The 17,779-nt window shown below is 41.4% G+C and overlaps 1 protein-coding gene across 3 annotated transcripts in view; it reads right to left on the bottom strand.

Moving 5' to 3' along the window:
- SH3PXD2B (SH3 and PX domains 2B) overlaps positions 1 to 17,779 on the bottom strand; it is a 148,913-nt gene that overhangs the window by 108,435 nt on the left and 22,699 nt on the right. For 2 of the 3 annotated variants that reach the window (XM_061616894.1, XM_061616895.1), the window contains exon 2: positions 15,923 to 16,003. In XM_061616894.1, the coding sequence (XP_061472878.1) occupies positions 15,923 to 16,003 (81 nt within the window). Of the gene's footprint in view, positions 1 to 15,922; positions 16,004 to 17,779 lie in introns of those variants that run through there. The other variant, XM_061616896.1, reaches the window with a different exon arrangement.

Genomic DNA, 17,779 nt, shown 5'->3' with positions numbered 1-17,779 from the left:
ACTTACCAGTGCTGCAGCTGCAGATGTTAATATGCGGATAGGACCGTAGAGCCTTAAGAGTTTTCAGACTTATTTTTCCCCAACCAAGGTAATAGGTAATAGGCAATTGTTCATTTTGAGACTATCTTTCCAAATAGTTTGGCTCAGGATTTGGGAATCCGTAGGATTCAGGTTTCTTGTGCACTCAGAATACACACGTGCCCACTGAATTGCTCTCCCTCTTCCAAATGCTTACCCTCCAAATGCTTTTGAAGTTGAACAACAGTGTGTTCTTACATTATGATCAGGAATCTGCTTTCATGTGCGATTTTTTAAAAAAAGATTAGGTGAACATGAATGGAAAAAGGGTTCTGGTGACATGGGTTGTATCCATTCAACGAACCTACTATGATTTAATCGGGTTACAACCCTATATTCCCCCTCCCATTATGTCCACCACACATACTGTGCAAACACAGAGAATCCATGCAGAGTAATGTGTTGAAAGATGGATCTCTTGCTTCCTTTAAACATTCATTTTAGTAGGTAGTGACATAAACAAGCTGTTACAATCTTGGAGGGTTTTTTTAAAAAGCACTCCAAAATCATGTACTTCTGATGGGTATCTCTTATGTGCACATTGCTTAGTGCTACTTCAGTTGTTTGGCACAGTCATTTATGGAGGTATTTCTCAAATAACTTCCAAAAGGTAAGAATCAGATGGGATGTCATTCACAGCAGTATATGAAAAAGCAGCAGATAGCGTGTGTGTGCCTGTCTGTACATCAAAGCCAATTCCAAATCTGGCTGGCCTACTTTGGCACTAGAGCACTTGGTAGAATGAGCTCTCTGCTAGGTGCCAATGCAGGAAAGCTATAAATGGACTGAGACAAAGGAGCCAACTTTTAACTAGATTGTAGTATGTCATATTAGAACAGGGAGAATTCAGGAAAAAGATTTCTAAGATACTGCTGCTCTGACGTGCATGGAATAAGCATATCCATGACCATTTCCTCCCTTGCAGGTTTATAATTTTGAAAATTAGCTGCTTCACAGAACTCTCGTCACTTATTGGCAAGTAAATTACTGATACTGTGGCTGGCCTGTTTCACTACTGCCTTGTTATGCATCATCTTAAACTTGGATTAGATAAGTAACAAAACAGCATTTATAAACTAGGCACAACTACCGCTAGCACAACACGATAATCTCTCTGCTGCAAAGTGATTCTTTTGTATAGTATCACATATTGTCAAGCAAGAACATTTGAGTTACTGTATCAAAGTAATAAAGCATAAAATATTAGGCTAGAATATCAAATGTTTATGTCAAATGTGAACTTGAAGATTTAAATCTGTGAGTGTTCTTATGAATTTTAAGTGATACTTTACTTGCATGCTGGAAACTACCTTGAGGTCACAGTAGTCTGGTTCGCATGCAATAATAAGCCAAACTATGACTACCGAAAACAAGTAAGCATCCCGGCACCCAAGAACACAATCACACTGACTTTGCTCTTCCTCTACTCCTGTTGTTGCTATGCTACTGGGAGCTAAGCCATGGTTTTCCTTAGCATTACATGCCCCCCTCAAACTGCTCCAGAGGGTCCCCCAAGCCCCCATAGTAGATTTTTTGAAGGGAGGGCTGCAAGGGAGAGGAAAGGTCCCATTGTACAAGGTAAGTTGGTTTCACAAACAGGTTGACACTGCTGGAAGTCATCCTTGGAAATTATATTGAAAAGCGGTATAGACCTAGCCCTACAGCAAATCTATCCCCCAAGATATTAATGAACAGTCTTAGAGATTCAGTATGAGAATGTGCATTACACACACACACACACACACACACACAGAGGGGGGGGAAAGAAAAATCTGAGGAACTGTGCTAGAAAACCTTCCCTTTGGGTAGGGTCAGACTGACAGCACCACCCAAACAGAGTCCAATGGCAGTACATTCAAAGAAGCTGAATGTTGGAAAATTCAGGACAGACAAAAGGAAGTACTTCTTTACTCAGCGCATAGTTAAACTATGGAATTTGCTCCCACAAGATGCAGTAATGGCCACCAGCTTGGATGGCTTTAAAAGAAGATTAGACAAATTCATGGAGGACAGGGCTATCAATGGCTACTAGCTGTGATGGCTGTGCTGTGCCACCCTAGGCAGAGGCGGCATGCTTCTGAAAACCAGTTGCCAGAAGCCTCAGGAGGGGAGAGTGTTCTTGCACTCAGGTCCTGCTTGCGGGCTTCCCCCAGGAACCTGGTTGGCCACTGTGAGAACAGGATGCTGGACTAGATGGGCCACTGGCCTGATCCAGCAGGCTCTTCTTATGTTCTTATGTTCTTATATGCACAGCAGTAGTAAGTCAGGGAAATATGGAAAGGCAAAGGCTTCTCATCCCATTCTAGTGTCTATACTGTGGAGTATGGAAGGGATACATGCCTATAAGAGAAGGACTAATTAGGGCATTCTTCTAGATATTACAGGGGGTATATCAACATCTATGGCTACAGTAAATAATATACAAGTAATATTCAGTAATAGGCAAAAAACCTTGCGGTTTAAGAATGTACTTATAGCCAACAGATATTTCTATTTAAAAAGCAGGGAAACTGGGCAGCTATAGTGAATGCACCACGGGAGCAGAAGACCTGACCTCTTCTCTGAGATATTGTACTGCCCTACAAATTTGCAAAAATGCAAACACAATTTGGGTTGGTCCCCAGATGTTGCTGGACTACAACTCCCATCAGCCCCAGCCGGCATGACCAATAGTCAGGAATTATGGGAACTGTAGTCCAGCACCATCTGGGGAGCTAAAGGTTAGTAAAGTCTAGTTATTCTGTGCAAATACTCCTACACAATAAGTGTATGAGAGAATGTTAAAGAATCCCCCTCCCCCCAAATGGCAAATGTGAAAACTTCGCAAAGAGACTTAGGTATGTCTCTTGCTTTAAGTCCAAGGATTCATCAAGAATTTATGGTATAGTTTATTCACAGTACAATATATACAAGTCTACTCAGAAGTAAGTCTTTGTGTTTAATGGGGCTTACTTCCAGATAAGTGGGTGAAGGATGGCAGCTTAGGCTTTGGTTTAAGATTGGCATTGGGGGAAAAACAGAGTTCTTGTGACTTTAACAGCTGTATGTCAGACAGAAATTCAACAGGTCAAGAATTTTCTTGTATGGAAATACAATTATGGGGAAAGGTTCACCATGACTATTCTCTAATTTTGTGTTATGCCATACCCCCATGGCAGTCATTTTGTGACTAGTGCCCCAAGCACATGCTCAAAATTCAAACTCCTAACAAATGACAGTCCCAGGATTCTTTGGGGCAAGCCATGGGCTTTAAACAATCTCACCACCCCAGTTCAAACCACATATTAAGATACAAATAAGGGAAAGAATAGCCACCATTAATGAAATCAATATCCCTATCCCCACCCTAATTTCAGGAACAGGTTCAGTAGATACTACAGATACAAGAAACTACCAAAATGGCATGCAATCCACAGCTCTGAATAGGAGCAGTTGAGTTTTTAGCCATAGATGGAGAGGGGGGAATTAAATTAAATGCTATTCTCTAGGCCCATTTCTATTCTGGTTTTCCTTCTCCAAAAGCAAAACAAAGCTGTGCAACTAATTCAACTTGTGGGTGCACAGCAAAAGGAACCTTTAGGATAATGCAAGGCAGCTGCTTTGTGTACATTATAATTTATTCTCATTCCATACATAAAGTTTCCATCATATCTGCCAAAGGGATCAATAGCCAAAATACCACTGGCATGTTACATGCCCACTCCATTTTGATGGCAAAAGCGCTTTGCTTCCAAAGTGGCAACACTTACAACATATTGCCTGGCACAGCACGACATGAGCTAATAGGAAAAAGGCCTGTTCTACACAAATCAATCCCCCATCTGAAATAACCTAGGAGAGAATAGCAAACCCAAGTTTTATGACAGATTTTTTCTATACCAAGAAAATATGGCTCAGTGGTATAAGGCAGAATATATTGGAAGAAGATTGAAAAGGAGACAGGGTTGGAAGCCAAAAGAGCAAACAGAGCAAGCAAAATTCAAGAAAGAATAACTATCATAACCAGCAAGATGCTTTGAACATCCACTGGAATTAGAGCTGCAATTTAGCAAGTCCCTTCCATTCAGGCCACTGATTATGATATCAGCTAGGGTTGCCAGGTCTCAAGTTTTCACCAACAGACTCCGGTTTTTGGGTCCTCCCTGGGTCTCCAGGCGAGTGAACTTAATATCCAGACTCTTAGCTTTCATTTTAAAAAAAATTAAGTTTCCAGGTGGTCTGGTTCAAAAGATATAAACCAAAGTGTCAGGGGGCCCTCGCAACTTCTGCTGCTCTAATCCCTGCCCTTTCAGGTTTTTAGCCAATAAGTGAAGTCAGGGTTGTGATTGACAAGATTTGTTGACTCCCCACCCCCAGACAATAGCTAAACCCTATTTCAAGTTCTGAGAACAGTTTTCTTTTCCTGCTTGTCTCACATCAGGAATTCAGTACATACATAGCTTTCAGCAGCATAAGGAGTACTTTCTCTGTACAGGATTGGGACTTGTTTCTGAGTAAACATGCATAGGATTACACTGCAACAGAAGATCACAGCAGGAGTTGGTAGACATAAAAGTGTACATACAGGATTTATTAATTACTTGCAAAAATGGCATATTATACATATTATCTTGCAAATAATTCTTGAAGTTTTAAAAAGTGTACACGCTGCAGAGTTATTACACAGCCATGAGAGTGGCTATATACTGTAGCCAGAATCAATTTTTCGCATTCTGCAATGTTAAATTGAAAATACCCCCATGAGTAAAACATCATAACCGTGCCTACTGTGAGGAGGTGAAGATGGCAAAGAAGGCCCACTTCTTTGACTCCATCGCATCCTCAAGTAGCCGTCCAGTGGAGCTTTTCTGTATTGTCAGGGGTCTGTTGACATTAACTCCAGGAAATGGAGTTTTAGACCCTTCACTGGCCCACTGTGAATTGTTTGCAAGGCACTTTGAGAGTAAAGTTTCTCACCTCCGTAGCAACCTTGATGCCTCATCCACATCTACTGTAGACCCCAGTGATGTCTCCAGTGCAATGTCTGCTGCAACTTTTGGGAACGGTTTCAGCTGATGCGGCCTGATGACATGGACAAGGTGCTTGCAACGATGGACCAGCAACATGTCCTCTCAACCCTTGCCCTTCTTGGCTTATTAAAGCTTGTCGAGGGGGATTGACAGATTCAGGGTGTGGTTAACACATTGTTGCGGGAGGGAGTGGTTCCAGCCACCCTGAAAGAGGCGGTGATCCGACCACTCCTGAGAAGCCCGCCCTGGAACCATTGATTTGCAATAACTACTGCCCAGTTGCAAATACCCCCTTCTTAAGGAAGGTGATTGAGAGGGTTGTGGCACAGCAATTGCAAGTACTCTTGGATGAAACAGATTATCTTGACCCATTCCAGTCTGGGTTCAGGCCTGGTTATGGGACTGAATCAGTCTTGGTTGCTCTGATGGATGACCTTTTGGGGGAGAAGGACAAGGGGAGTGCAACCCTGTTATTTTTACTTGGTCTCTCAGTGGCTTTTGATACCATTGACCATGGTATCCTTCTGGGCCAACTTGGTGAGAGGGTACTGGAGGCACTGTTTGACAGTGGTTCCGATCCTATCTCCAGGGTTGTTTCAGAGAACAGCATTGGATGATTGTATTTCAGCCCCCTGGCAGTTGTGCTGTGGGGTGCCACAGGGTACCATCTTGTACCCCATGCTGTTTAACATCTGTATGGAGCCCTTGGGAGCGGTCTTCAGGAGATTTGGGGCAAGGTGTCAGCAGTATTTCTCTGTAACATCTGAATCAGGAGAGGCCGTGCAACAGTGCCTGGACTCTGTGGTGGGCTGGATGAGGGCCAATAAAATGACTCTCAATCCTAGCAAGATGGAGACGCTGTGGATTGGTGGTTTCTGAGTTTGGATAATTGGTCAGTTGCCTGCTTTGGATGGGGTCATACTCCCTCTGAAAGAGGAGGTCCACAGTCTGGGGGTGCTTGTGGATCCATCTTTGTTCCTAGAGGCGCAAGTGACCTCTGTGACTAGGAGGCCCATCTTTGTTTTAGAGGCTCAGGTGACCTCTGAGACTAGGACTGCCTTTCACCAGCTTCAGATGGTAAGACAACTGCAGTCATTACTGGACAGGGATAGCCTGACCACTGTTGCCCATGCACTGGTAACCTCCAGATTGGATTAATGTAATGCACTCTATGTGAGGCTACCCTTGAGGTTGGTTTGGAAGCTGCAGCTGGTGCAAAATGCGGGCAGCAAGAGCGCTCACTGTTATCGCCAATATGTCATTCCACTACTGAAAGAATTGCACTGGCTACCTATTAGCTACCGGGCTAAATTTAAGGTTCTGGTTTTGGTGTACAGAGCCCTATACAGCTTGGGACCAGAATATCTGAAAGACCGTCTTACCCCTTATATACCCAGTTGATCACTACTGTACACTCTGCAGGCTCCTACCCTTTGGGAATTCACTACCCTTAAATATTAGACAGGCTCCATCTCTGTTATCTTTTCAGCAGCTGCTGAAGACCTTCCTCTTTCAACAAGCCTTTTAAGCAGAGACCTTATCCTAGTCTGCATCTGTGTTGGAATTGCTTTTTAATATCTTTTTAAACCTTTTTTAAAAAATGGTTTTAAAGCTTTTTTAAAATGGTTTTAAAGACGTTTTGTTTTAATATGTTTTTAATGGTTGTATTTTAATACGTTTTTAATGGTTGTGTTTTAATATATTTTGAAGTCTGTTTTTATGATGTTTTAAAGTGTTTTCGTGCTTTTGTTTGCCACCCTGGGCTCCTACTGGGAGAAAGGGCAAAATATAAATCAAATCAATCAACAAATATATTTATTTCATTTCTTTTATATCCTGCGTTTCCTCCAATGACTACAAAGCAGCCCATATGGTTCTCACCCACAACAATATATGAGGTAGGTCAGGCTGAGAGATAGCAGGAGGCTCAAAGTCACCCAGTGAGGCTCCTGTAACTGTGAAGATTTGAACCTGAGTTTCCCAAGTCCTAGCCACTATGCCTTTCCTTCTTTTTGTCACAATTAAGATTTGGCTTGATTAATGTCTGCATGCTGACAGGAATTCAGTACTTATGAGCCGATTCCTTTGATAATCACAGCATTTAAGTGATCTGAAAGTGCTCTTATGGTGAAATCTCTGACGGTCCATTCATATTACAGCAAACATAATGGAGAAACCACAGATAACTGCAGTGCTTTTATATTATGACAGGTGAAGGGAAACATATAAACCAAAGTAATAGATTGCTGATGTGCCTTCCCAAGCTGAAACCTCACAGGTATACCTCTGCCCACACCCAAAGGATCCTGGGTAATACAAGTGATTTTTAGTCTCAGTACTTTTAAATGCTTCCATTTTCCAATTGAGATTATTCAGAGGAAAAAAGATCTAGACACCCTTCAATTAATTTTGTTCCTTACTGCCAGGTAAGAGGAATGAAGCAGCTGTTCATGTTCAAGTTGTAAAAAAGGGGGTGAGGAATCCAGACTTTAGCACTATGAACTGTTAGTCATTCTAGTGGCTGTGAGGTAGATTTAGGCTTGGATGCATAAACAGAGCACTCTGTGAGAGGCTCAATTCAAATCCATGCTCAAGATAGCAGTGCTAAACATTCATTTACATTTGAATCCTACTCTGTCATTTAGGATCTAGGCCTAATATTACTGAACAACAAATGTGCCTCCCACATTCTTATTGTGTTATTTGGAAGTTTCCCAGGTCAACTTCTAATCCAATTTAATACATACTCCGACTAGGAAACAGCACAAAAAAAGCCAATGGAATCTGTGCTGCCCTATTTGTTGGATTTGCAGCCCAAATGCAAATGAAACGGTACCAAGGCAATACAACCACAATAATAAAAATTAAAAAAAATACAAAGAAAAATAAATATAGTTTTAACTGGGTTTTTTAAACAATATTTCAACATATTTGCAAGTCAGTTTATGGGCTAAAGACCTAACTAAAAAAATGTATTTGTTTGCCGACAAAAGGTCAAAGACAGGCCTCCCTTTGCAAGAAGCAGCCTTCAATGACATCCTCTCTCAGCACCCAATAATCTTAATTATTAATCTTAAAACTCAGGCAGGCTCTTAGGAGAGAATGTGGTCTTCCAGATCATCTGCTGTCAAGTCACGTAAGACCCTGCAGGCCACAACCAATACTTTCTGGCTCCATTAAAACCTGGGCATCTAGGATGAGGATTGAATCCAAGAGAAAATCTAATCTGTGAACCTGGGTCTTCAAGGGGAGTGCAACCTCATCCAAGGCAAGTTGAACCCCTATGCCCTGGTCTACCTTCCGAATTGCCAGGATCACCTTGTCTGGATACATCAGGTTCCTATGCTTGGCACATACCCTGCTTGACAGGTCACCTGTATTCAATGCCCTTATTATAGCTAGTATGTATTTGTGCAAGCCTTCATTATAGGCTTTGCTGGCCCCACTAAAAAGAAAAAGAAAAAAAGCAAACCCACCAGGCAGGAAAGGCAGCCCAGGACATCCTGAGCTCCTTTGGGAGGAAAGGTGAGTTATAAATTGAATAGATATCATCATCACCCCCCACCTACCTGCTCCTGGATCAGTTGAGTGTTGTCCCTACTTTTAATCCCTTTCCCCACATTCAAAAGAGAACTATACTTTTTCATGTGTAGAAGGTTTGCAGTTATGCGGGGGGGTTTGAAAATTTCTGATGCTCTAGAGAGTGATCTAATTTAGGACAACTCATTTTACTTCTATTAAGCAAACAATGGTAAACATATTGAATCCACCAAGCTTCTTTAATATTGTTGTTGCAACTGATATCAATTCATTGTTCCTAATGAACTTATGAAATAAAGTTTTTTGTCTTGGAAAATTTTCCACAGAAAATGTTTCATCCCACATCACTTTAAGTGTAAAGTTTAAAATGGAGCAATTGTATTTCATCAATCTTCCAAGCCTTCTTTGGGGACTTCATTGGGTGGGGGGAGTACTGCAAAGCACTCATTAAGCAACCATGCTCCAGGTCTAGGACTTGCTACCTTACTCAGATTCAGGCCATGAAGATGCGTAAGTAATTGTAACAGGTGGTTTCTGAATTTTGCTCTCTTGATTATGCAGTATTGGCTGGGTCTAGCAGCCAAGCTTGTGTTCTGGCTCATAAAGCATAGCTAGTCCCTTTGGCTCATCTCTCTTTGGAAAATGCACTCCTCATTTTATGTCCAGAGCTAGATGGATTTACTCTGTGCTGCTTTGGCCACCAACATCTACTTCATCCTGGCATCCTTCCCCCAAAACACTAGTTGAGCTGCCTTCAAGCATTCTCCGTCATCTCTCTCTCCCTCCTTTCACATCAAATCAGACATTTCATTGTGGTTTTGTCCACCCTAAGGACCATCCAATCCATCCTCCTCAAAAATCACTGCATATGAAAACAGCAAAACTACTGAGCAAAAATGAAAGAAAGTTATGTATCAAAATTATAACTAGGGCATCACATTTGTACTACAGAAAAACAAGAAAAGCTCTGAAACATCATGCATTCTCTTTCCATAAGCCTGCAAAGCATTATGCTGCCAATATGCTGAGCAATGAATTAATTCTCTCTGCATTCCATGGTACGTATTACTAGCAAAAGAATTCATTAGAGCCATTGTTCAAAGAGGATCTGGAGAAAGGAGCTTAATAACCAAATGAAGGGATCAGTAACAAGCTAGGAATACTAAACACCGAATACTAAAACCCACCAGTTTCCCAGAAACTTTATATGCTAGAAGCCAATTTCATTCACGACAAGTAGGAGCAAAAAGGAATGCCACTTAAAAGAGGGATCCAAACCCACATACTCTACGGGTGGAAAACAAAATTCACCACACTGCTTTCCAGATAATCATACAGTGGCCAATCCCAGACAACAGCCTAAAACATTTAGTTGCACCAAAAACTCCAGTTCAGCATGCTAGATGCTTAGACAATATTCAGCCAATAGTCAAACTCTAAAGTACCAGAACCCCCTTTAGGATGCACACCTTAACGTGGTGAGGGGGTTTAAGAATGTTGAAGAAGCTGAGAGCAATGCCATCAGGAGTCTAGATCAAGAGGCTAGACTCCTAGCAGGGGCACCCAAGGCAGAATGGTCAAAGCTGAGACCAGTCTAAGATGCATCCAAACTCAGAGGAAGGCAATGGTAAACCACCTCTGAATACCTCTTACCATAAAAAACCTATGAACAGAGTATCCAAAATGCAACACAAGATATTGCTGAAAGATGAGACCCCCAGGTCAGAAGGCACTCACCAAGCTACTGGGGAAGAACAAAGGACAAGTATGAGTAGTGCTGTGACTAATGATGCAGCTGGGTCAAAGCCAAAAGGAAGCCCAGAGGCTGATGCGCACAGATGCGAAAGGAGAGTCCGGAGTTGTACGATGCACACAACAGGAATATTGAATGTGAGAAGCATGAACCAGGGAAAGTTAGAAATTGTCAAGCAAGAAATGGAACGCAACATTACAATACTTGGCGTGAGTGAATTAAAATGGACGTGAATGGGACATTTTCAATCAGGCAATTACAAAATATTCTATGCAGGAAATGAGAAATTAAGAAGAAATGGGGTTGCTTTAATAGTGAGAAGTGATGTAGCAAAAGCAATTAGGAGCTACAATGCAAGGTCTGAGCGAGTGATATCAATGAGATTAAACGGGAAACCTATTAATATAACCATCATCCAAGTCTATCCAATGGCAAATGCAGAAGAAGAAGTAGTTGAGAGATTTTACGCAGAAGTACAGGAAGAAATTGATCACACACCAAATCAAGATGTGCTGATAATCATGAGGGACTGGAATGCAAAAGTAGGGAACAGAGAAGAACTAGGAATTGTGGAGAAATGGAGCTTAGGAGGCAGAAAGGAAGCTGGAGAAAGGCTTATTGAATTCTGTGAAGCCAATAATTTGTTTCTCGCAAACACATTTTTTGAGCAACCGAAAAAACGACTGAACACATGGACATCACCAAATGGTCAATGATTATATAATTGGTAACAGAAGATGGAGGAGTTCCATACTTTCTGCAAAAACAAGACCAGGAGCAGACTGCAGTACGGATCATGAACTGGTCGTATCGAAAATCAGAGTAAAACTAAAGAAGAACAAAGCAATCATAATGCCAAAATACAATTTAAATAACATCCCCAAAGAATATAAAGATCAAACAAGGAACAGGTTTGAGGCTTTAAACTTAAAGAACCAGAAGAACTATGGGATGAAGTCAGAGACTTTATCAAGGAAGAATGTAAAAAGACAATACCTCTAGTTAAAAAGAGAGAAAGACCTCAATGGATGACTGAAGAAACTCTTAAAATGGTTAAAGAGAGAAGGAAAGCAAAAGCAAAAGGTGATAAAAACATGGTCAGAACCCTAAATGCAACACAATGACTAGTACGTAGGGACAAAGAGAACTATTACCAATAGTTATTGTATAGAAATAGAAGAGGACAACAAAGAAGGGTAGAACAAGAGCCCTATTCCAAAAGATTAGAGAAATGAAAGGGAAATTTAAACCAAGAGTAGGGATGTTGAATAATCAACAGAGAAACACACTGACTGACCCACATGAAATAAAAAGAAGATGAAAGCAATACACTGAAGAACTCTATAAAAGAGATGCAAGGATGACAGATTCATTAATGAAGGAACCGCATTATGAAGAACCAGAAATTTTAGAATGTGAGGTGAAAGCTGCTCTTAAAATACTTGGAAGAAACAAATCACCACAAACAAATGGCATACCAATAGAGTTGCTATAAGCTACTGAGACTGAATCTGCCCAAATTTTGACAAAAATTTGTCAAGAAATATGGAAAACTAAAGAATGGCCCACAGAATGGAAGTGTTCCATATACATCCCAATTCCAAAGAAAGGGGACCCCTTGGAATGCAGTATTTATCGAACTATTGCCTTAATATCCGATGCAAGTAAAGTAATGCTCAAGATTCTACAACAAAGGCTCTTACCATATATGGAGCAAAAAATGCCAGACGTCCAAGCAAGATTTAGAAAGCGAAGATGCACCAGAGATCATATCACAAACGTATGTTGGATAATGGAACAGACCAAGGAATTTCAGAAGAAAAACACCCTGTGCTTTATAGATTACAGCAAAGCCTTTGATTGCGTAGATCATGAAAAACTATGGAATGCTTTAAAAGTAATGGGGGTGCCACAGCATCTGATTGTCCTGATGTGCAACCTATACTCTGGACAAGAGGCTACTGTAAGGACAGAATATGGAAAGGGTGTGAGACAGGGGTGCATTTTATCACCCTATTTGTTTAATCGATATGCAGAACATATCATAGGGAAAGCGGGATTGGACCAAGATGAAGGAGGTGTGAAAATTGGAGGGAGAAATATCAATAATTTAAGATATGCAGACACCATACTACTAGCAGAAACCAGTAATGATTTGAAACAAATGCTGATGAAGGTTAAAGAGGAAAGCACAAAAGCAGGACTGCAGCTGAAAAAGACTGAAGTAATGACAGATGATTTATGTAACTTTACAGTTACAATGAGGACACTGAACTTGTCAAGGATTATCAATACCTTGGCACAGTCATTAACTAAAATGGAGACAATAGTCAAGAAATCAGAAGAAGGCTAGGACTGGGGAGGACAGCTATGAGAGAACTAGAAAAGGTCCTCAAATGCAAAGATGTATCACTGAACACCAAAGTCAGGATCATTCAGACCATGGTATTCCCGATCTCTATGTATGGATGTGAAAGGTGGACAGTGAAAAAAGTGGGTAAGAGAAAAATCAGCTCATTTGAAATGTGGTGTTGGAGGAGAGCTTTGCGCATACCATGGACCGCAAAAAAGACAGATAATTGGATGTTAGAACAAATTAAACCAGAAGCTAAAATGATGAAAATGAGGTTATCATACTTTGGACACATCATGAAAAGACATGATTCACTAGAAAAGACAATAATATTGGGAAAAACAGCAGGGAGTAGAAAAAGAGGAAGGCCAAACAAGAGATGGATTGATTCCATAAAGGAAGCCACAGACCTGAACTTACAAGATCTGAACAGAGTGGCTCACGACAGATGCTCTTGGAGGTCACTAATTCATAGGGTCGCCATAAGTCATAATCGACTTGAAGGCATGTAACAACAACAACAAAGTACCAGAAATACAGCATCAACAATTCAACACCAATTGGGGAAAACAATTCCTCAACCCATGATCACTCAAGACAGCAAAGCAATATATGAAGCAGTAGCCAGTTAAAAAATTAACATGGAAACATTCTCCAAACAAATTGCTGCTGCTTTTTTTACTGCAAGCTACTTTAAATCATGTAGGAAAATGACACAAGTGCAGAATTAGCATATACAATATGAGAAAAGAAACTTAAATTGGAGCTTGAAGACTAATGGGGTCAATTTGGGGATCAAAATCTAGCACACAAGAGATAGAAATAGGGTTAATCCTGATATACTAATAGAGTGACCCTTTGCCAAATATTACAGATCCACTGTATCTTTACAACAAATGGTTTGTGCTACCCTGTGGGACAAGTAGGGCAAAGCCAACTAGCCATCTTCCTTGTTTTTCAAACACAACTCTATCCCTGTCCTTATTGTTATGAGGCACATGACTCCACTGGACATAGAAGGTCCTCTTGTGGATAAGGAATTGGTTGAGAAGCAGAAAGCAGAGAGTAGGAATAAACGGACAGTTCTCCCAATGGAGAGCTGTAGAAAGTGGAGTCCCTCAAGGATCGGTATTGGGACCTGTACTTTTCAACTTGTTCATTAATGACCTAGAATTAGGAGTGAGCAGTGAAGTAAGTGGCCAAGTTTGCTGACGACACTAAATTGTTCAGGGTTGTTAAAACAAAAAGGGATTGCGAAGAGCTCCAAAAAGACCTCTCCAAACTGAGTGAATGGGCGGAAAAATGGCAAATGCAATTCAATATAAACAAGTGTAAAATTATGCATATTGGAGCAAAACATCTTAATTTCACATATACGCTCATGGGGTCTGAACTGGCGGTGACCGACCAGGAGAGAGACCTCGGGGTTGTAGTGGACAGCACAATGAAAATGTCGACCCAGTGTGCGGCAGCTGTGAAAAAGGCAAATTCCATGCTAGCGATAATTAGGAAAGGTATTGAAAATAAAACAGCCGATATCATAATGCCGTTGTATAAATCTATGGTGCGGCCGCATTTGGAATACTGTGTACAGTTCTGGTCGCCTCATCTCAAAAAGGATATTCTAGAGTTGGAAAAGGTTCAGAAGAGGGCAACCAGAATGATCAAGGGGATGGAGCGACTCCCTTACGAGGAAAGGTTGCAGCATTTGGGGCTTTTTAGTTTAGAGAAAAGGCGGGTCAGAGGAGACATGATAGAAGTGTATAAAATTATGCATGGCATTGAGAAAGTGGATAGAGAAAAGTTCTTCTCCCTCTCTCATAATACTAGAACTCGTGGACATTCAAAGAAGCTGAATGTTGGAAGATTCAGGAGAGACAAAAGGAAGTACTTCTTTACTCAGCGCATAGTTAAACTATGGAATTTGCTCCCACAAGATGCAGTAATGGCCACCAGCTTGGATGGCTTTAAAAGAAGATTAGACAAATTCATGGAGGACAGGGCTATCAATGGCTACTAGCTGTGATGGCTGTGCTCTGCCACCCTAGTCAGAGGCAGCATGCTTCTGAAAACCAGTTGCCGGAAGCCTCAGGAGGGGAGAGTGTTCTTGCACTCGGGTCCTGCTTGCGGGCTTCCCCCAGGCACCTGGTTGGCCGCTGTGAGAACAGGATGCTGGACTAGATGGGCCACTGGCCTGATCCAGCAGGCTCTTCTTATGTTCACAGAATGCCTGTGGGGAAGCTCAAGGGGATCTAGACTACATCTAAGTCTCCTCAGTAGCAAACCAAAATGCACCCAGTTGTGCCCTTGCACTTGAGGCAAGATCTCTTATGCCCAACACTGTGTGCTGAAGCAAAGCACTTTGGCTTAACATGGGGTTTATATCAAGTTTCAGTGAAAGCAAGTCCACCTCCGCAACAAAACAGGAACAGATTTAAAGGCCACATTCACATGCTCAGCATGAATGACCCAGAGCATCTCTGGCAACATTGTGAAGTAGCTTCTTTGCTGCTCATTTCTTTCCTACATGTCTACTGTGCTTTTCAGCCAAACTGGCTCCCAAAGCAGCTGACAATATTAAAATCAATCCATACCACCAAATGAAACCTCCAATAAAGGCACCAGTTAAAAATCAAACTCAAACACACGAAAAGGAAACAAGGGCAATAAAACATAACCCAGTTACAGTCAAACTTTGATGTTAGTATCTGCAGTGAACATCAAAAAATGATGCCTTTAAAAAGTATTTCTCAAGAGGAAGATTACAGTTTTAGCGTCTGGCAGCCTCCACACATCCAGGGAATATCCAACACCACAACGACCAGCTTGCCCTCTACACAATCCTTTTACTTCTTTCTGAGGACCTCTTGGTTCCAAGTGTGACTGGAGCCAAGAGAATGGCTTTCAGAAAGAAGAAAAGTTTTTATGTGGATCAACATTAATGCTGGCACTTCCTGCAAGTATGCAGACCACAGGAGACCAATCATGCTGGTCTGCTATTTAGATTCTCTAGCTCACTGACCTGAAGCCATAGGACTTCACAAGTCATTCAGCACAGCTGTGTTCAAGTATAAACTCTCACCTGACTAAAATAATTAGTGCAAATTCAAAAACATAGGCCAAATAATAGGTTATAAACCCTTAGAAGAGAAACCCCAGAACACAGCAAGAAGATAACAAGAATCCTACCTGCAGGTCAAAGAACTTGCTGTATCGCCGATAAATGGCCTCATTAGATCCATTGGACCAGGTGACTTTGATAATATATACCTGTGGGGAAGAAGGAAGACACTTAAGGAAACTCAGATCACATCAAAATGCTGTTAGAATGCTTCCAAAATCCCAATAAGAGACACATTTTAAATTCTTTAATCCTTAAAAGATGGCTATTGTCTGGGCATCAACTCAGAAAAGTGCAGCAGCAGGGGGCGAAAATCACACCACCATGCACAAATCACTCCCAGGAAGTGACTGCTGCATTCAGACACTGGAGAAGTCCATTACTGAAATGCTATAGAATGCTTAGTGAGCCAGAAATTCTGGGGGCCAAAGACCTAAATGATGTCATGCTGGCTGCTTTGCAACAAGCTCTTTTGGTGAACCAAGTGCATCTTGGGAGTTTTCTAGAGGAAATGGAACACTGTATTTGCCAGATATAGCCTCTTCATTCTTGATCGTGCTGCAAAAGAGGGTTGCGTGTCTGATTTTCACATCCCATGAAGATGTTAAGAAAAGGAACTTTTCCAGTAACATTTTAGCTGATCATTCAGTGACCAGTACAAGTCATACACACTAGAATTGTGGACTGGTTCACACCTTCACCATTTTGATAATTCCATATTCATAATGGGACACTGGAGCTGAATGAGACAACTGGACACCATGCAACATTCAATGCTGGACAAGCGCACATATATCCCTCATCACAAATTGCACCATACAAGTGAGAAAGTTATTGTGCTCATGTCCTGCTTATAGGCTTCCCATAAACATCTCACTGGTTACTGTGAGAACAGAATGCTAAACTAGATGGGCCTTGTGATGTCCCTGTATTTTAATATCTGTAAATATGATAAGTGCGGGTTTATTAAGTGATATATGGTAAGTGACTAAGAGGGGTTGTTGGAGAGTTGTTAAGGAGGTTTGTTGGTTGATGAGAGGCATTTTGTAGGAGTCGGTTGGCAGAGTTCTGAGGGAGGCTTGGATTGTATTTGGCTGATATTTAGGCAATATATATATGACCAGAAACATAAAGAGTGACACTATATGAAACCATACGCTTGTTAAATATACCTTACATAATCTTGTTATTCCCTGGTGTTTATAAATAAATATTCTATTGGTTTACCAAAAGCCTGATCCTTGGCTGGGGCTTTCACAGACCAGAAGGGTGGGCAGGGTATTTACCAAGGCGGAGAAACAGTATCAAATGGTGGCAGCGGTTAAGAGATAGTGTATCATCAAGTATCCAGGGCAACCCAGGACTGTATGCTTTATTGGCACAAAGATAAAGGGGGGTTGTGGCCTGCAAGTGCACCCAGACACAAAGTAACAATAAGCCAGAAGGGAGACTAAGGCGAAGTCTCTAGCAGTATTGTTTACAGGGAGTGACTGGTGATGCTGCCTAGCAGTGGGATCTTGTGAGATCTGTGCTAGGATGAGCTAAAGAAAAATAAAAACTATGTTTCTCCCTGGTGGGAGCCACAGGTGGGAGCCTGACAGGTGGTGCCAGGGGAGGAACATTACAGGCCTCAGTTTGATTCAGCCATGCTAGGCTCCGCTTACATTCAGAGGAAGGCTTCCGTGTGCAAAACCTAATACCCCAACATACATTCATATCACCATACTAACTAGCATGTGAACTGGCACTATAACTCCCAGATGGAAGGAAAAATCAATTTGCTAATTTTTAAGGATGGTTTACCAGTAACAATTGGAAATTTGGTAAAAACTCCCCCCCCCTTTTTTTCAGGTCAAGTATTAGTTACATGAGATACATATTTTAATCGCAATAAATTTTCTTTTCCAACCTGTACCAATTTACAT

This window comes from Rhineura floridana, chromosome 3 (genome assembly GCF_030035675.1).
Source record: "Rhineura floridana isolate rRhiFlo1 chromosome 3, rRhiFlo1.hap2, whole genome shotgun sequence".
NCBI lineage: Eukaryota > Metazoa > Chordata > Lepidosauria > Squamata > Rhineuridae > Rhineura > Rhineura floridana.
The sequence above is the reverse complement of the archived record's forward strand: the minus strand, read 5'-3'. Positions and strand labels throughout refer to the sequence as shown.